Here is a 21,174-nt window from a genome sequence, read left to right as displayed (position 1 = left end):
ATGTAGAAAAAGGGGAGTTCTAGGCTTGGCAAGTACTTTTAAATGCCAAGTCGAAGTGGCAGTGAAACTGCACACACAGGCCTTGCGATGGCAGGCCTGAGACAAGGTTAAGGGGCTACTGAAGTGGGTGGCACAACCAGTGCTGCAGGCCTACTAGTAGCATTTAATCTACAGGCCCTAGGCACATATAGTGCACTCTACTAGGGACTTATAAGTAAATTAAATAACCAATCATGGAGAAACCAATCAATAGTACAATTTACACAGAGAGCATATGCACTTTAGCACTGGTTAGCAGTGGTAAAGTGCCCAGAGGTCAAAAGCCAACAACAACAGGTCAGAAAAAATAGGAGGAAGGAGGCAAAAAGTTTAGGGATGACCCTGTCAAAAAGCCAGGTCCAACAGGAACCCTTGGACTCTCTGCACACTATTTCTTACTTTGAAACAGTACATACAGAGCCAACTTCCTACAACAATGCCTTACACTTTTGACAAACACCGTATTCTGTTTTAACAACGCTCGACATAGTCCTAGAGTTTTCATTCACATATTTCATAACAATACTATTGTTGTTTACTAGATCAGTTGAATACAGATTTTAAAAATTTCTAAACGTCATACCCTCAGACATTTTACGAATAAAATGTATACAATGTTCCCCGCATGTGATGGCTAGAGAATCCTGTACACTCAGCTTGTTATACTCAACCGTGGGCGATGCTTTTTTTACATATTTGAATATCGATTTTGTATAAATGCTATGCTCGGGGAACTCCGCTAAACTGTCAAACACTATAATCTTGTCTACATCCAGAAACATGGCCGCCCAATGTGTACCACCCTTGTAATGAAGGTCGGTGTTAAAGACGAGTGTGCGGGGTCTTTTTGGACCTATCTCCCCTGGTAGCAAGTCGCTAGGAAATACACCTAAAAAGTATTTCTTTGCGTATTTATGCCTGCTTAAGAAGTCATGTATCTGCACAGTGTCCATTTTACAGTCTTTTAATGATAGTCAAACATAATCTGGCGGGCTTGATTGACTTGGATGATGCTGTCGAATACAGAGAATACAATCATGTTCACGTTGGTAGCCAACGCTTGTGTAAAGCGTATTTCAGCTTTTAGATTTCCGTTTTTGATCAAGTTGTAAAGGTCCCCGTCTTCCATGTCAGGAGTCAGGTCGAACGCGAACAGCGTATAGCCGCTCCCATACCCCTCTCTCGAAACAACGACTCCTGAGTCACACAGGTGTTTACCCGTTATCGAGACCAGACCGAGATATCCCCTGACAAAATTGGATGTTCCAAAACTCGGGGTGAACGGTTTTGCGGGAATAACAGCACCCTCGTGGACCAAAGCGGCATAGTTGATATTGTAGTGTTTGAAGTTAAAAGGGTTAGAGGTATAGAGTCCGCTAAAAGCTGTATTGTCCACAAACCCTTTGAAGATGAGTTTCGGGAGTTGGCCCATAAATAGATTTTGCTGCTGTGTTAATCGAGTACCGGCGGGGATGCTGAATATCTTCAGAGCCACTCTTTCAATGGTGTACTTGGCGCTCGATAGTTGTAAAGCTTCAGCGTAGGCCAGTCTGACGCTCGGTGACACTTTTTCTCTCTTTACAAACAGGCTCGCGGACAATATAACCAGTTTATACCGTTCCGCATCACCGCTGATGAGACAAAAGGCGTCCTTGTTGCAGTTGAGTTTGATATTAAGATCGATACTGTTGACAAGAAGCTTATCTTGGATGAAAAGGTCTGAATGTACCCGCCCCAGGAGGTCAAACTGTCTACTGCCTGCGGCAAAGCTAGCTCTTTTTTTTAAACCATCATTGCCACCGTCCAAAGCCGTGTCCTCAAAATGCGTGTGAGTATCTTTGTAGAAGAGCCCCGCTGAAAGCTGTGTGTCCAGGGCTTCGCAACTGTAATTTAGAATACTCTCTATGTAGGCCCTGTAGGTGTACATGTTATCACTTTGCGTGACGAGTCGATCATCCAGGTTAATGTACACCTGATTAAACATGGTTGCGACGTGGTAGGCGATTGGCTCCACTTTAGCATCGTCATCGATGTTGGCGCAGTTTGCTTTTTGTTATTTTGGAGACAAGGTGCAGTATTGTATTGTTGAGATCTAAATACATGTCCGTGGACCCAGACACAAAAAACTCTATCGGCGCCAGAGGCGTCAGAGCGGCTAGAGGTGATACTTCCATGAAAAAACTGTTCTCGATGCTGGTCTGTGTAGGCTTTAGAGAAAACAAATCTGGCTCAGGTTTGGCGCATTCACCCGAAGCGCAGTGTACGAAGGCCATGATAGTTGATTTTAAAAATATTCGCACTAGAGTGTGTTCTCTTCTTCTTGGAAGATCTCTTCCATCTTACGACTCTTCTTTTGTGTGGACGTTTTGAAGAACTCCTCCATTTTTTATAGGGCATTGGCAGACCCCAACGCCTTGAAGCCCTTCTCTTCCTTTTAATACCCGCAGGCGCCTTGTACATCAACCCCGCTCCTTCTTGGGGCTGTTTGTTCAAGCGCTCTGCAACAGCCGACATTACAGAGCCCACAACATCATGGGCTATGTTCATAGCCGCAGCTTTAACGAGAGGTTTTGCAATTTGGAACCCTCTTCTCAAGAAAGGCATGGCTCTTCTAAACAAACTACTAAAGAAGCCCCAAAATCCTGCCCGTGCATAACAGGGGCCCCTTGAAAGTAGGGCGGTGATCCGCCATAGCCGGCCTGAACTCTATAATAGTCTCTGTACATAGAGGGGTCCCCGTATGTTTTAACGACGACCATTGCACTGTCTAATAGTCACTGTCATGGCGTGGCCTTAAATGAAGCATGGCAATAACTTTCCCGTATTTAAAGGCCACAGGCTCTGACTAATTGTTGTAGACCCTGGTGGTTATAGTGTCAAAATGGTTTTTAGAAACTGCCACGTAGTCGAGTTTGTGATGTTGTATATTAACCATCGTGTTATTTTTTCCCTTCACCGGGACCCATCTCAACAACGGCGAATAACTATCCCCTATCCTCTGAAGTTCAACGATGTTGCTATACACGTAGAGTGTATAAAAGCCTCCGTTAATATCGGGACACGTAGGGTCTGGATCAACCTGTCTTTTCACATGTTGTATGGTCCCTAAAACCCTATGTAATTTACCCCAACAGTTAAATACTGTAGTGAGCTTCGGGGTTTTAAGAAACACTTTTCTTCTAACGTTATCTGACACTAGATATATATTCGCATACGTTTCAAAGCTACTTATAGATTTGTTGATGGCATCGACCACCGATGTAACGGTTGGGTAATAGCCGTGAGGAAATCCGACGTGGATGCTCACAGGGTCCTGCTCACGCTTTATATTAAATTTAGCCTTGTGCTTTGCAAATATATTCTAGGGTACTGTATCTCCATTAGGGCCACCTCCCAGGACCCTTTCAGGTCCACCGGTTTAGCCAGTTTCACCGTATAATTGGAAATCTGATTGTCGGGGAACATGTCCTTTGAGGCATTGGACGATAGCGTAATATAAAAAGGTGCAGTCTCCATCTCGACGTATACAGAGCGACCTCACACACCTTGCAGCGAGCTGTCCAAAATCCAACTGTTAAATTTCTCAGGCCACCCCCGCCATTTCACCAGCACCTGTCTCTTAGCTCCGCTGCCTTTCCTTTTCAGAACCTTTTCAACCCTGTACACCCTGTTCGGACCGTAGGGCACCTTTTGCAACTCTTTGTTGTAAAAGACACCAGTTACCTTTTCCCCATCGTAGTCCTTCAACTTGTAAATATACACCCCTTCTTTAAACTCTACACTTTCCACTATAAATATCTCGTCGCTAAATGTCTGTTGGTAGTCTTTGGTAAAGACACCCTTCAACTTTGAAACCCTGACATGATCCCCTTCTTTTTCTTGACCCGCACCGCAAGACAACTCCCGTACACTGTTCTCCATACCATTAACAAATTATCCGCCGTTACCTCCAAGGGACCCATTTTGATGGTCCTATGATAACTGGCGTTATAAACATCTATAAAAGCCTGTAGAACATCCACGTATCCGTAGGTACTGTTGGCTGTGAAATATCGCCACATCTTTGATTTTAAAGTTCTGTAAAAAAACACTCTACAACCGCCGCTTTTACCTCTGTGTGCGTTACAAAATGTTGAACAGCGTACTGCTTTAATAATTTCTGAAAAGGCTTGTTTAAAAATTATTTTCCAGCGTCTGTTTGTAGTTTTTGAGGTACTCGACCTCTCGCGAAGATGACTTTAAAGGCGGCGGTGAGGCTGGTACCACTTTTGTCGTTTAACGCTTCTGCATAGGCATACTTGGACAATACGTCTATGACTGTTAACATATACATGGCACCGTTGTTATGCTTTGCTAGATCTTGAATACTGATTATGTCACCCTGCCATTGATAATCTAGCTGAGCGCTAACGACTGTGGCCCTCCTCTTAAAACGTCTCCTGGCCGGTTTGTGGAGTGAATACCCCTGTTCCCCCGATGACCAAATCTTCACCCTTGATCGGTTTACAGATTCATTTTCAACTCGAGCCCTTCTAAACAGAGCTTCGGCGCTTCCGGAGCTTCCAACCCCTAGTGTATCGTAATAAAGCTTCCTTAAAACAGTCCCTGTCATGCTGTCACACACCTCAACCACTAAATGAAAGATGTTTGTTTTGTGTAAGGTCATTTTATTAAACATAAAAAATGGTAACAGTACATAAACACTTCGGACTTTACAGTCTCCAGACACGCATCAAAGCCACTGTGGAACACTTTTGAGGTATTTTCATTACATACACATAACACAACATTGTGTACAGACATTATGGGGGGTCTGACAGTTAATAGGCCTCAGCGTCACGTGTATTGCTATTTTCATAGATACAAATTCAATAGCTCTAGACACGACTGCCCTCTCACCCCTCATATAACTTTGCACACACAGGGTGCTGACACCGTTTAAAAGTTTGTACAATTCTCGCTCGGACAGTGCAAAGCCCTTATCATTGAAATAATGTTCAGTAACACGCTCCAGGGTTTTGCATAATCCGCTCATCGGGTGTAGTCTTAAATCCAATGACCTTCACCTGTATACACTCCGGTATTCACCACGCCTAAGGCGCCACGCTTTGCTCCGCCGTTTAGCTACACACTCGGAACTGTTGCACTGTTTCGTATCTGGTGGCTCACAAAACTGCATATGACTCCACGGTAGAGGCTGTATTTCAGCTATTCTTTCTTTGAGCAACGCATATAACATTTTTGTAATACAAGCGTATCCGGGGTTTAATTCATAGCCATCTTGCACGACATTGTTCTGACCCATTTCCTAAAAAAGTGAGTAAGTATGTCACTACGATACGTTATCAGGTTGTCTCATCATTCTTAAAACAGTCTACGAGGGGCTAAAGCGGTCGTTCTTCCGTTTTTAAAGTAAACATCACACATTCGTCTTTCTACGATCCTTTCTACCATACTTATGTCAACAGGAGCAGCCAGACTTTGCATACTTTCAAGCTTTGAGCGCGGTTTGCACGCGTATCAGAGCTCACAGAGTGCTGTCGCCAAAACTTTAATCATATCAGGTTGAAAATTTTTCTTTAAAGTCAACATCACGTAACTCCATCTTAACAGTTTATACATTTTGTACGGATCTAGCAAACTGCAGATGTGCCTGATTATTCTTGGGTCGTACAACGGGTCTAGACATTCGTGACCCTACTGGCCCACATTGTTGATTGTGGCCGTAACACAGGGTATAATAGTCACATTTCACACAAGCTTTTACAACCATCGCTGCAAAACCTTTAACAGCCTAGAAGATGACGTAGGGGATGCTCGGCGTTTCCATTGCAATGCTCGAGACATTGTAGGGACAAACACCATTCTTACATGGTTTGTTGTTTTCGCTTGTGGAATTTTCACTCTGATTTGAACAGCAAAAGCAATTAAAATTTACGGCGTAAACCTTTGGTTGCATCTCCTCCACAGCTCTTCTTTTGGCCGATGACTCTTACGGTAGAAAAGAAAGACAGCTATTAGTTAAGAATACATCAATTCTAGTATACATGCTAATGTATACTAACCTCGACCCTTCCTCGAGACTCGAGACTCTGCGGTCCCTCTTAAATCTTGAGAGCCGGCCAGTTCCATCGACGCATAACCAGAGTCTGAGCTTGACTGCTGCACGACGACAGACTCAGGGGCCTGGGTCACCAAAAACCCCATGTCTTCATAAACAGCTGAATTATGCGGTTGCATAGCCTCTTCAAGATCTTCCATGTCAATATGGTTAATTCCATCCTCTACATTGCTACACAGGGCTTTGCTCCCACACCCATCACCCTTAATAGGTGATATCAACATAGGCACATCATAAGAGAGGAGGCTTTTCAAATGGATTGTCAGGGGCCCAGTTAAACCCTATGACGTCGAAACCCGCATCATCAGGGGTGCCCGGCAGCATGTCCTTGTCCAATGTCGAGGGTGAATGGTTGTTATATTTAACGAAGGTTGTCACGCCACCTTCGGAGGACTCCCTTCTGCTGATGGGATTGTAGCTCTTCATAGTGACGATCAAGGGCTCTTATTGACCAGGATACTCCAATACTCAACACTGCTCGCTTATGGGAACCTTATATATGGTCTAAACGCTAAAAAGTGGGCGTACACATATTACATAAGCTGTTAGGGCTTTCATTCTTCACAACCCTTTGACAACCTGAACATGTCTGGGCACATAACCACGCAAATTCTCTTAGGGCTGTCAATCACACAGACATATGACAGGCACGGTGATTGATTGACAACCTAGGGGCAGGTCATACACGTCACTGCTTACGTCACTGCTTACATCACTGCTTACGTCATTACGGGGCGTGGCACCTGTCAAAAATAGTTTGATGGAAGGTATCCCCTTATACTACTTATGTAAAACCATGGTATATCATATAGGCAACCACATCATAGCTGAAAATATGTCAAATTTATCTGTAAGTGTCAAACCTACTGTCACTATTCCAACCCATGGTTCGCAAAATGGCTGCAAGAGAGTATCATCTAAAGTTGGAGACATTGTACACAGATTGGGCCTTATTACGACCCTGGCGGTCCAATGACCACCAGGGTCGAGGTGGCGGTCGGACTGCTGCCGATGCGGCTGTCTGACTACCACATTATGACCACAGCGGTAGTGCCATGTTCGGTCCGCCAACACCGCCACTTTTCATTGACACGATGGTATGGCGGTGCTGGCGCTCCTAATCCACCAGCGGTTTTATGACGGTAGTACTGCCATGAAACGGTTGGGGGAGATAGGGTACAGGGGGCCCCAGGGGGCCCCTCCGCAATGTTCAGTGTCTGCACCCTGTGCACTACAGCATTGCCACTGGCTCTATTACGAGCTGGAGACAATGCTGTTTGGTCGTTTCCCGCTAGACAAGCGGGTGGAAACTCTGTACAAATGTACAAATGATACATAGATAGTTAAAGAGGCAGTTGGCAACTTCTGAAACTGGTAAGGTGTGTGACATTTAAATATGCTTATAACGGATGGTAAATGCTTTATAAATAGAATGTGCCCGATCACCTCCACAAAAACAAATTTTATTGAGCAGCAATAGGTGCAGAATGAAATTTGTATTGCAGTGGTGGTTGGGTCACATTTTGTTTATAAAACATTTACTGTCTGTTATAAGCATGAAGGCTGCCAAAAACAAATATAATTCTTACCTTGGCATCTGGATTCTCCTGTGTCGCTCTGCTCGCTGTTAATGTCACACACAAGATAAGCCTCAGGCATCCCAGCCAATCCACGCACTGCTCTCATGATAATAATAAGCAGCATAAGAGCAGTGCCAGGACTGGCTGGGTCAAACAAAGACAATGGCCCTCATTTCAACACTGGCGGGCGGCAAGCGCCGCCAGCCAATTTGAAACCACCGGGCGGCCGCCAATGCGGCCGCACTCCCGTGGGTCTATTTGGAGATCCCTGCTGGGCCGGTCCCGCCGGCCCAGCGGGGATCTCGGAATCCAAATGGAGCTGGCGGTGTTGTGGCGGTGCGACGGGTGCAGTTGACAGTGAAAAGCTCCATGGGGCCGTGGCAGTGGCATGGGCACTGCAGGGGCTCCCAGGGGCCCCGCGACTCCCCTTTCCGCAAGCCTTTGAAAAGGCTGGCAGGAGGGGGACTCGTAATCCCCTGGGCAGTGCTGCAAGCAGCGCTGCCCTGGGGGATTACAACTGCTGGGACAAAAGCTGCGGGAAACCGCCGGTCCCGGCGGTGCGACCACAGCGCTTCCACCGAGTTTGCCTGAGTTTGTACTACCAGCCTGTTGGAGGTACAAACTCCAAAACAGCCCTGGCGGTCTTTGACCGCCAGGGTTGTAATTAGGGCCGATGTTCTGGTGGAGACTGATGGGCCTGTGTCTCTGCTGCATCACCTCCCTGGTAACATTGCTTCTGGAAGCCTGAACTGCATATGTTACTCCGGCTACAGTGAAGACACGAGCCAATCTGACATGCACAGTTCAATTTACACTGCCCCAGCTTCTACTAGTCATCCCAGCCTATCCTTGCTGGGAAAGCGCGCTGTAGCCCCACTCCTACTAGGAAAAAAAAAATGAATGCACGTTCAGAGTAAAATATTTAGAGGAAAGAAATGTGTTAAAAAGGAGTCTGCCTCAGGTGTGGTGGCTCACAGTAGGGGGCCAATGCCCCCATGCTCCTATGGAGAAACCACCCCTGGGTAGTTATGTTGAATGTACAAAGAATAGAATTAATGAGTTGTGACGTTGTCTATTTTCAGGTGACCAGGGTTTGGTTTGCAGCCATGGCTGATGACCCTATTCACTAATCCACAGGCAGATGGGCAGAAGAAGTATAATGCAGCTCTGTCCCAAACCCGCAATGTGGTGGAATGCACATTTGGGGTACTAAAGTCCTTCGTTAGGTGCCTCAACAAGTCCAGTGGTAGTCTACTTTATTCACCTGCCATGGTGTGTAAAATAACATTAGTTTGTGTAATTTAGCACAATGTGTGAGGAAGGACCAATGTCGCCTGGGACTATAAGGGGACAATCCCACATGAGCATGAAGAGGAAGAAGTTTCTGAGGGAGAGATTGTGCTCACAATTATAGATCAGCGGAGACTGGACCAACTTGTTGAAAAAACTTTTTTTCACAGTAAAATGAAAATTATGTCAATAATGACAAACTATGCAAACTTCACATCCAATATTTTTTTTCAAATCATCCACTGTGTGATGTATGTGAGAATGTCAATGTACCTATACAGTATAGTCACTCACATCTTGTCAACTGGATGTAGGCCTCAACATATATATTTTGTATTTTGTAGCTGTTGATAAACATAGGGGTATATCTCCAACTCAGAACAAATCATACATATGGACTAGCATGCAGAATAACATCACTTTGCTGGTACATATGTTGCAGCAGATACCATCACAGATCATGTGAGGCATCTGTCATGGATAAAGACCTAGGGCCAGATGTAGCAAAATAACATTTTGCGACTTGCAAATTGCGAGTACTAGCGACTCGCAGTTTGCAACTCGCAAAATGTCATGCAGAAAGGTGTCTCAGACACCTTCTGCGAGTCGGTATGGGGTCGCAAAGACCCACCTCATTAATATTAATGAGGTGGGTCGCAAATTGCGGCCCCATACCGAGTCTAGGCACTCGCAAACATGGAGGCCTGCTGTCGTCAGCAGACCTCCGTGTTCGTGACTGCTTTCAACAAAGCAGTTTTTTTTTTTTTAAGTGTAGCCCGTTTTCCTTCAAGGAAAACGAGCTGCACTTAAAAAAAAAAACGAAACCTTTAGTTTCGGTTTTTTTCAGAGTAGGCAGTGGTCCATAGGACCACTGCCTGCTCTGAAAAAATAAGTTTGTGAGCATTCACAAAGGGGAAGGGGTCCCTTGGGGACCCCTTCCCCTTTGCGAATGAGTTACCATCCACTTCAAGTGGATGGTAACTGCGAGTTGATTTGCGACCGCTTTCGCGGTCACAAATCAACTTAAATCGCGGTGCGAGTCGCAAATAGGAAGGGAACACCCCTTCCTATTTGCGAGTCGGAAACACATTTTGCGAGTCGGTTCCGACTCGCAAAATGTGTTTCTGCATCGCTTGAGGGCTTTTGCACTTCGCAAACGGCGTTTTTCGCCGTTTGCGAGGTGCAAAAGCCTACCTACATCTGGCCCCTAGTCTCAGGTGTAGATGTCAAAATGTCATTTGTAAAAAAATGCATTCATGCATGTTTGGGAAACCACAAAACAGAGCATGTAACACCTTTCCAGAGTGCAATAATTTAAATACTACATTTACTTACACTTGATACAATTCACATTTACCATGCTTTGCACAGCAATGCAAGGGGGCTTAAAGGCCCATAACAGAACACAATAAACTGCTGCAGTAGCAATGCATTGCATTTTTAATAAAAGTAAGACAAGGGAGATGTTTGGCAACCATCACATCATGTTAGGAAGACAGAGATGAGTAATGTGTGAAGAGTGTACGTCAAAATGCAACCACAAATGGTTGTGATCATGCACAATTTCATTAAATATGGTGCAGTGGTGGTCTTGGATAGAAAATTTCCCCTGCATGGTAAGAGTTGTGTACCCCTGGACTGAGTGCCCAACTGTGTTGTTGTGTGGATCACTAATGGTAGTATATTCCCATAGAGGAACATGGAATATGCATGTGTGCCATCATCGATGAGTCGTTCTGATACTTTATTGATGTTGTACTACCCAAGTCACACATCACAGAATACTTCCCCTAGCGCCATGGTCTAGTGAAGCGCTGCACGAAGATAAAAGAAAGTGTAATCACCTAGAAAGAATTTGGCAGAAATCATATGCTGAAAGTGATAAAATGTGTTGTAAAATAGAGTTGAAGGGCTATCATAAAAAATGCCATACTTCTAGAGCCTTTTTTTTCTTGCACAAAATCATTAAAGCTCAAAACAGCCCTAAGACCGTTTCAAGTGGTGAAAAACTTATCAGGCCCCATCAAGATTGCCCCCCAATCTTTCTCTCACAACCTCAATGCAATGAATTGGCCTGCTTTTTCTTTAAAAAAGTGGCCGATGTTTAAGCCTCCTTTACTTCAGCAGACTCTTCAGACAGCTCTTGAAAGGTGGAAAAGGGAGTAGATTCCCCAATCCTTCCCACCACCACCACCACAAAAAGCTCTTGGGATGGTTCAAGAGAAATTGCGACCCAGAACTCATGAGGAAATCATTAGAAGATGATTAATTGAGTTGTGACCTCCTCTGTGTGCTGAGCACCTTTGCACCTGGGGACATTGATAGAGCTTCTAAATACCATAAAACCAGACTCTCTGCTACACCCACTTATGTTTTGGGTAAACTGGACCCACAGGTGTTAGAAATTCTAACACAGCATCTGAATTCCTCCCTAAGGGAAGGGTTTGTTCCCAAGGCATGGAAGCATGCAATGGTTAGACCATTGCTGAAAAAGCCAAACTTAGATATTGCCAAGTGAGTAAACTACAGACCTGTCTCCATTCTTCCAGTAAAGACCAAGATCTTGGAAAACATATAAATAAACATCTCATAATGTTTGTTGAGTCCAATGGTCTTCTCCACCAGTCCCAATCAGGCTTTAGAGCTGGACATAGTACCAAGGCAGCCCTACTAGGAGTTACAGAAAATCTTAAAGCGCGGTTGGACAGAAGCGGTACCGCTGCTTTGATTTTATTGGACCTAGGTACTGCCTTTGACACAGTGAACCATAACCTCTTACTGTAGAGATTAGAGGACATAGGTGTGTGTGCCATGACTCTGCAATGGTTCAAGTCCCTTTGCAGGACTGCATCAAGTTCATACTAAACAGCACTGCTCACTGATTTATCCATTACCCTGTAGGGTACCCCAAGGAATGACCCAAAGCCCTGCTATGTTTAATGTTTATGTACATCCTCTGGCTGACCTTTTAGAGATCTGTGGTCTGACTGTTTCAAATGTGAACTATACCCAGATAGTCGTATCTCTGACAGTCCAGCGAAACCAGAATGCAGGTGTCTTAAATACCTGCATGTCAAAATTGCTGGCATGGATGAATATTAACCATCTCAAATTGAATGGAGACAGGACCAAAATCTTGGTGGTAGGCAACCAACCCCAGGTGTGAGGCCCCTATCAATGGCGTAAGATTCTAGGACTTGCCCCACTCCTATGTCAGCTGTCAAGAATCTGGGCATTTTGATAAATAGCAAGCTCTCAGTGAACACTTAGATCACCAAAGTAGCAGCTTCTTGCTTTGGAATGCCCAGATTGCTGAGAAAGATTCTCGACTGCCTGCTGCCCCAGCACAAAAAGAACAGTGATACAGGTGCTGATCCTCTCCCGACTGGGTACAGCAAAACTCCATATCTGGGTGTTACCAAGGGTGCCATCAAGCGACTGCAGCTTGTCCAAAATGCTACTTTGAGACTGCTTTTAAACCCACCAAAAATCACTTGCACAGCTGAGCTTTTGCACAATCTCTGTGCTGGTTACACACAGTAAATGATGCAATGGGTGTGGCAGGCTGCATACTAGGAAATGTGAAAGGTACTTTCATTTTATGTTGGTGTCTGTTGATTTGAGCTAGTTATTGTTAGAGTGGAGAGAGTGTTTTGCAGAGATTTTGGCTGTTTTGGTGTATTCAGTGTATGGTTTGTCCCTGTTTTCTCTATATTGTGTACTTTTTGTGACTTTGTGTTATAAGTTGTAATTGTATTTATCTTTGTATTGTTGGGTATTTGTCCTTTTTGTGGGTTTTGTAATTTAGGCATAGTTTGTTGTTTAAGGGGTGTTACTATTTGGTATAGGGTCTTAAAGGAGAGATAGGGTCATGCCTGGGAAGGGTAGAGGGAAAAATAATTCTGAGGGAGAGGCTGGTGGCTTTATATGGCTGGTGATACACTACATACCACAGATAGTGGCTTCTGGGGGTAGGGGGAGCCAAGGCTACCCCCAAAAGGATTAAAAAGACAGATGGTAGAGGGTTTGGGTGAACATGACCCAGGTGTTTGGAGAAGACCGGACTTTTTCTCAGTTCAAGCACTGTTGGACGGATGTGATAGGCCGTGAGGTGGATGATATGGACCTACTGTGTTTGGAAGTTGGAGTCCTCATGGGTATGTACTTATGTAGGATCAGCTTGCAGTAATGTTGCTATCTAAGTCATGCTAAAATCAAAATGCAAAATGCAGCTGCAATGTGTGGATGCTTTGTGGCACACAAGGCAGAGTAACACCAAGTGGCAGAAGTATCAAAGGGTCACACTAAAATCTGTCCTGAAGTATATGGAGCAAGCAAATATTTAGCCCAGTAATTGCAAGCAGACATTTCCCCAATTGAGTGTGACTATGGACCGATAACATGCCCTGATGAATATAATGGCATGTCTTTGTAATAGTATTTATTAAGTATTGCTGTTTTGGCTCACTCAGTTGACGCTGATACTGAACACTATGTCAGTCAAACTGCCCCTATGGCTATATTCACATTACATATCACCATCCACACTGTACACAGCATGTCTATGTGGCAAGGCAAGTATGTATGTACCCATTTTCACATTTATTATTATTATGCACAGCAAGTAACCTTGCTGCACTGCGCCAGAGTGATTGGGTAGGAATGCATCATCTTTAACCTTTACGTTGCATTTCTGTTGTTTCCCATCATGGGGACCCTTGTGTGTACCTTGTGCTAATGGTTGCTCCATTGTATCATGGTGAAAGGAGGCCAGTGATGATGCTGGCCAGCAGTACTTAAAACATCACATGCCTGAATCATGATTCTGTCATGTGATGTAATATATCTCTGCCCTGTTACCCCAAGACAGGTCTGCCCTGCATGGTAACTAGCTGCATTCCATGTTCTGACAATGTATGCATATGTGTGTAAGAGTGTTACAATGTGCCATTACCCTGGGGTGTTATAGTGCTTAGTTTGAATTTGACCTGTGTGTAGTTGCACCATTTACAATGCAATTTCTAAATCAATGTCTTTCAGGTGGACATGTGCCTTTCAACCGGTGAGAAGTGGACAGCTTCCATTAACCTGATGTGACAAGTATGTGTAATGAGTACATGGTAGAACCTCTGTGACGTCTGTGTGTGATCCATGATAGTTGTAACAGTCTGATGGGTATCGGGAGGTATTCATCAACCAGCAAGAAATTACATTCAGAGTGCCAACACAACATCCCGTGTCCACAAAATCATTTGGAATTGACAAGAAGGCATGGTAATGTGAAGTGTCAATATAGGCAGTGCTACTGGAATAATACAATTGTCCAGCTGTGGTGTTTTTTGCATATTTATACATTTGATGCATTTGCAACATTATCTATCATCTAGCATATATTCTGCAGATATAAAAAAATATTCACATGGATTGGCATATCAATGGCAGCCTGTTAGACCTGGTATCCTTTGTGTGGTTTCCCCTAGGTTTTTGCCTTCTGACCAGTTTTTCTGACTTAATTTTTGCTATCTTTAGGATTCTGTGCACTTTACCACTGGTAACCGGTGCTTAAGTGTAGGTGCTTTGTACCCTAAAACATGGTGATATTGGCTGAACCACAATTGACACATTTAATTTACTTGTAACTCCTTAGTAAAGTTAATTATATGTGCCCTGGGCCTGTACATTAAATGCTACTAGTGGGCTTGTAGCACTGATTATGCCACCCTCTACAGCAGCCCTTTAAACATGCCTCAGGCCTGCCACTGCAGAGCCAGTATGTGCAGTTTTAAACTGCCATTTCGACCCACAAGAGCAGGGTGCAGTGTATTTTAAAGGTTGGACATGTACATTTATGTTTATCATGTCCTGGTAGTGAAAAACTATTACATTTGTTTTTCACTACTGCAAGGCCTATGTCTCCCATAAGTTAACATTTGGGTCACCTTGAAGCAACCTTTACATTTAACTTTCAATTTTGAATAGATAGACATTTTGAGCATGGTGTCTCTGGATTCATAATTTAAAATCACAACTTATGGTGAAGTTGGATTTTAAATTGTAAGTCTGAAAATGTCACTTATAGAAAGTTTTAATTTTCTTACTTTAACCATACCATGCCTCTGCCTGCCCCTGAATACATGTCTTGGGTGGGTGACAGCGGGGCTTTGTGCATTCTCTTTAGACAGTCACACACAAAGGAAGCTGAGGTGTGACATTTACAGCGTGATGGCCCATCACCAGGCTGATGGGTCTTCCTATGTAAGATGGAAGGGAGCAGCTGACACACCTGAATAGAGCTGTGCCTCTACCCACACAAAGGGCTGCATAACCAGCTGGAGAGTATTGGGAGCCAGGGAAAGAAAGGGAGGGACCTTGTGCACTTCAAAGGCCGCCCTTTGAAGTCTCCCCCACTTCAAAGGCATAACGTAACTGGGTATAAGTACATGACCTCAAACCCCACTAAATCAGTACACTTCTGGATCTGAAGACAGTCTGCCAGGAAGAAAGACTGCTGTGCTACCTGGAGGGACTGCCACTCTGCTCAATTGCGTTGCTGTTTTGGCTTGCTGCATGTGGCCTCTTACCTCAGAGTGAGAAGGACTGGACGTTGCTCTCTACATCCTCTACGAACCAAGTGACTCCAAGGGCTTGCTGGCTAGCCTCCTGTTTTGGAAGTCTCAGGGTCATCAAATACTTTCCCTAATCTTTGCTTCAGCTGCTGGACTCTGCCACTGTGAGTTGTGCCCTGCCAAGAGGTGCCAATCCAGTACTGGGCCTTGAGAAAGGACTTTACAGCAGCTTTTCATTCAGAACCGATGCATAGAGGCTGTTGTGCTGTTTGGAACTGCCACAGTGCCCTCTGACGCCGAAGCATGATGTGGGACCCAAGTGTGAGGCTCGACGCAGAGCCAATCCAAGGCCATCACTGCACAGCTCAACAATGATGCATTGCCTGTGGGTGAAGGGATTTGATGCTGACACGGTACCTGACTGTGAGGCTCGCTGCTGACGCATCTACCCGAATGCATGAATTGGAACCAACGCATCGAGTCTTCGGCGCTAACACTTGCCCCATCCAAGGTGCTCTTTCAGTGAGCCCTGAGTGGGTTCTGTAGATGGCCTGCCTCCCTTGCGGATGTCTTGAACTTTTTACTTACCCCAGTCTAGCATGACCTCTAGTAACCTTTTAGAGCTGTTGACTTTAAAGTACTACTTTGCAGTTTATTCTTTAAAAATTAATCTCTTGAGTTCTAATTTTTAAATTTTCGTTGTCTTGGTTGTGTTTCACTCAGATAAATATTCTCTATTTTTTCTTAACTGGTGTGGAGTCTTTATGTAGTGCTATTCACTTTGTTACTGTCATGTAAGTGTTACACAAATATTTTACACATTGCCTCTTAAGTTAAGCCTGACAACTCTTTTCTAAGTTATCAAAGGGAGAGCACAAGTTAATTTTAGTTTTGTATCTGACTTAACCTTACTAGGATTGTAGTACTTGGACAGGTTGCATACCTCTGTGAACTAGAGACCCAATTTTTTTTACATAGCCTCATGGCCAGTACATACCCTGTGTGGCATTTCTGTAAAGCAGTAATACAATGCAAGATATGAAGCCAAGTTTCTGCACTGTGTAAAAGTGAAAATGCCGGAATGCACAGTGATATCTTAATACATAGCATTATAATGCTTTCTGGTGGTGTACTTTTGCCTGGCCAGCACCAACACAGACACCCTTGCATTCTAGTGCAAGGGGCCCTGCATTGTAACGTAGTTCTTGGCCACATAAGTACTCCTGTCGGCATACCCATAATCCTTAGAGACATTTGCCATTTTCTTTGTGTGCTGATGAATGCACCACAGGGAGAATGAGTGTACAGAAAAGTCAAAATCTAAAGTTACTTCTGTTGTTTGTATACCGTTATACATGAAATATTATATAATTTTTCCAGGTTTATAAATGCTGATGAATTTGTGAATTGCTCAAAATTAAAGTCCTGCAATAGTGGACACCTACTCTCCATATATGGACTGAATCCCCTATGCAGAGTAAGGCAAATCAGAAATTTGTGCTGTCTTACGAAACTCCAGATTACTTATGAAGTGCAGTGTTACAGAAGTTGGAGTAGTTCATGTTAACACCTCACACACACACTTTGCAACTCTTTGCATGATGCAAGACCAACACCAATAGTGAAGATATCTGGGCCATGTCTAGAATTTGCCATCAACACATCTGAATGAGTGTGAATCACTGGTATGAGTGATATGCACGTTATTAAATTGTGACTAAATAGATATAGTGTAAACCTACACTTATCTCACTTGGGTCAGTTTCACATATAGTATTAGGAGATATCATTGTACTGAAGAAATATTGCTCATATATGTATCTCAAGATTTGGTGTAGGTGTAGGTGTGGACTGTTATTTATGATTGCATGTCAATGTCCCATACAATTTGGTAAATGTCCTGTATATTTGCAACTTGTGTTTACATTTACTACCTAGATAACATGAAAGCAGACATGGCCAAGAGCTTTGAGCTTCGACAGGCACGCTATGTACACATCTATAGAAATGAGCATGGCTATCAGAAAATGGGTTGCATATATGAGAAGGCAAATACGAGTAGAATATGGTGAAAAGGGTGCAGGTCTCATTCCCACAAAAGACACCTGTGGCAAAAGTTACTCAGGATGGCAAGCAGCAGCAGGGCAGCACACAGCTGACTCCAGGACCCTCAAGTGAATTAAACAGGTCAGCTACAGGGAAAAAGAAGGCCAGATATTGTGCACCCTCCAGCTTCAATTACGCATTGGTGAAAATGATGTGACGAATGAACAGGAGAGTGGTTCACATTCAGAAGAAGCAGGCGAGCATTCAAGAAATCTTTTTGACATGCCCAGGGGCACTGGAACACATTGCAATAGACCAGACTCTCTCTCCCTCAGAACATTCCCCTCCCAATTATTTCTATTGTTGATTATTTTATATTTTTACTAGGCACAGTGATAGTTAGGGTTAAGTGTAGGTGTATGCTTAGGGTAGATAGGTTTTAGATAATGAATTCATTTTTAGATAGTTTTTTAGTGTGTTCTTAGTATGGTAGGCTTGTTAGTGGGTGGGGGGCTGATTTTTTGTGCGTAGGGTAAGAAGAAAAATTCAAACAAAAAATTAAAAAAATAAAAATACCAAAAAATATATTTGTTTAGGCATATATGTGTAGTTAGTTTATGTTTAGGGTGTGTTGTAGGCATCCACTACCTCATCTCTGACGAAAGCTGAGCAGATATTTTGAAATAACATTATGTACATGTGTGCCGCTGCTATATAAGACCGTGCTTTTGGCATAGATTTTCTCAATCGAGAAGCAGTTTACAGAACATGATTCTGTGCTGGAGTACTATCTGCTTCAGTGTTCAAGCCATGTTCAAAATTTTTTGTTCCAGAGGGATCGAGTAAGAATTATGGGCCTCATTACTACCCTGGCGGCCGGCGGTAAGCTGGCGGTAATTCTGCCAACAGGCTGGCGGTGTTCCACCAGCTATCATGACCATGGCGCATTAGCCATGGCCATACCACCGGCCCCTCCAACATACCGCCAGGCTCATAATCCCCAACCTCCAGCCTGTCCACGGAGGTAAACACCCCATGGAGAGGCTGGCTGTAAGGGAGATTCGCGGTGCCCCTGGGGGCCCCTGCACTGCCCATTCTCTTGGCATGGGCAGTGCAGGGGCCCCGTCGCGCATTTCACTGCCTGAGTTTCGGGCAGTGACATGCGTGAGAGGTGCTCCTGCACCCGATACACATCAACATTGCAGCTGGCTCTATTACGAGCCGGCTGCAATGTTGAAGTGACTTTTCCGCTGGGCCAGCGGATGTAAACACTGTTTCCGTCCGCTGGGCCAGCAGAAAAATCATAAGAGGGTGCCAGAAATACCACCAGCACTGGCGATATACTGGCGCCCGCAGCTTCGGCGGTCTTTTGAAAAGACCGCCGAAGTTGTAATGAGGGCCTATATTTTTAGTGAACCTTTTGAGGGGTATTCCTATGAGTCCAAAGCCTGATCCCACCTTAGAGGCAAGTAATGCTTTAACTTTCTCTTCATTGGCAATCATCTGCTTCAGGGTATCAGGGAGTCGATAAGTTACCCCTACGGGCTATCTGTCTTCCGTTTTTTCATTTGTCATCCCTTCATATTAGGTAGGACACCTTTTCTTTCTCTCCACCACTGTACTCTGTTTGGCATAACAATATGAATTATTTATCCATGGTTGTGAATCTAAAATATGGGTATCTACCTGGTACAGGCTTGGAACCTACAAGGTTGTCATGTTTGCATTTCTTGACTTCAGCAATGAGGATTTCGGGCTGTGTGTGAATGACATTTCCTTTTTATTCCATCCCGGTCTTCTGTCCCCTGGGTCTCAGACTGACACTTGATGAATGTGTTCTTCCGCAGGATACCTCACCCAAGTGTATGCAGAAGGGAGACTGTTCGATAGTGTAATTACCAGACATTTCTTCATCTTTGGATCATTACAAACATTTTTAGAAACTACTGGGAGACTTGCCAGTGATATCATGCATCTCCCATTAATCCCGAGCTTGTGGCTCCAGGAGTCATTTAGAAATGACCATCAGTAATAGTTTTTACATTAATCATTTACCCTTCTCTGCCCATCCTTCAAATGTGAAAGAAATAGCTGCTTGTACTTTTAGCACGGTGTGTCCTGCATACCCAAGACTGAAAACCGTGAAATGGAAATATCGAGGCAACATTTTGAAACTGAAATACAGAAGGGTAAGAAAGTATAGCTTTTCCAAATCTAACTTCACATATATGTACATTGACGATATACCTATATCTTCAAAAGTATAGAAATGTGGCGTTAGGAAGAGAAAATCTATACTTCCTCTATATGCACTTACCTTTCAATATTCTGATCTCCAATAACTTGTCAGCAATATTCTTATTTGGCGGTATTTCTATCTGCGGTATTGAGTAGTACAACCATTTAAACACATGCCACTTCCACACTGTTTTACAACATGTTTAAATCGGATTCCGAGTCTGCTCTCTATCGACAAACGGGATGAGTGAACAATGACTATGGGACTAGCAAAAGTTTCTGCTCCATCACTCACCTCACCTCCTCAGACAATCATCTGTTAACATATCATGCTCTTTAGCGGTACCCCAACAGTTTGTCATTTGTTCTTGAAAATATTTGATTTCACAAACGTTCGTTCTACCTATTTCTACAACATTTTGTCTCAGGTGTATTGTAACTTTGCACATACTTTTAAATATCAATATTTGACCTTCAATAATTGACCTTAAACTGTGAAATATATTGCTTTTCCCAGCATGACCTTCATCCCTCCTAAATGAAAGCTAGCATAGATCGAAACCCCTTGACCTGAAGGGTCCGTAGATTTTTAGATGTGAAAACTGAAGCCATCATTTGATGGGAGATCTTGCTCACAGGCTTTAAATTCGACATACTCTTTCTCTCTCAGCCTACAAGTTAAGGGGCACTACAAGGACAGGCAATAATACACAGAATAACAGCTAACCCGCTCGTCATATTTCAACTTCTGAACTGCCCTTATTCAAGTCATGAAATCTGTGGATTTCACTAGATGAAAATGCGTTTTTCTGTAATAATCCCTTCTTGCAAATCAGGTAATTCATCGGAATTAATCAAGTATTCGGGGCACAAAGGTTAATTACAAAATGTTCGCAGTATGGATCAGTACCGTGAGCAAAGTGATGCATGCCTTTATGTTTATAACATTGATGGATAGATGGATTATAAATCAGGAAAACAGCAAATCACAAGCCTAGAACTTTCGATTTGCATACAATAACGACTTAGTCCAGCTTTTTCACTAATGTCCTTGCAGTTTGAGCATGAAATATGTTAAGTAAACAAACATTGAACATTCCACTGATTCAGACTGCATGTTGCTCTGTGATAGGTAAGGCTGCCTTTTTTTCTGTTCTTTGATTTCATGTTTTTTCTCTATTTGGGATGTACTGTGGAGAGGTTCTACATTAGGACTGGGATAAATTTTAATTGCACCGGAGAAAGTGGAACAATGTTAGTAATTACACCCTAATCTTGTGATGAGGAATTTTAC

The 21,174-nt window shown here is 43.6% G+C and overlaps 1 protein-coding gene across 1 annotated transcript; it reads right to left on the bottom strand.

Annotated features, from left to right (window-relative positions):
- Positions 1 to 1,003: 1,003 nt before the first annotated feature.
- Positions 1,004 to 2,023, bottom strand: LOC138297007 (uncharacterized protein F54H12.2-like). Its single transcript, XM_069236525.1, has one exon. It carries the CDS (start codon positions 2,021 to 2,023, stop codon positions 1,004 to 1,006), a length of 1,020 nt encoding a protein of 339 aa, XP_069092626.1.
- Positions 2,024 to 21,174: the final 19,151 nt, after the last annotated feature.

The sequence above is a fragment of the Pleurodeles waltl genome, chromosome 5 (assembly GCF_031143425.1).
Source record: "Pleurodeles waltl isolate 20211129_DDA chromosome 5, aPleWal1.hap1.20221129, whole genome shotgun sequence".
NCBI lineage: Eukaryota > Metazoa > Chordata > Amphibia > Caudata > Salamandridae > Pleurodeles > Pleurodeles waltl.
The sequence above is the reverse complement of the archived record's forward strand: the minus strand, read 5'-3'. Positions and strand labels throughout refer to the sequence as shown.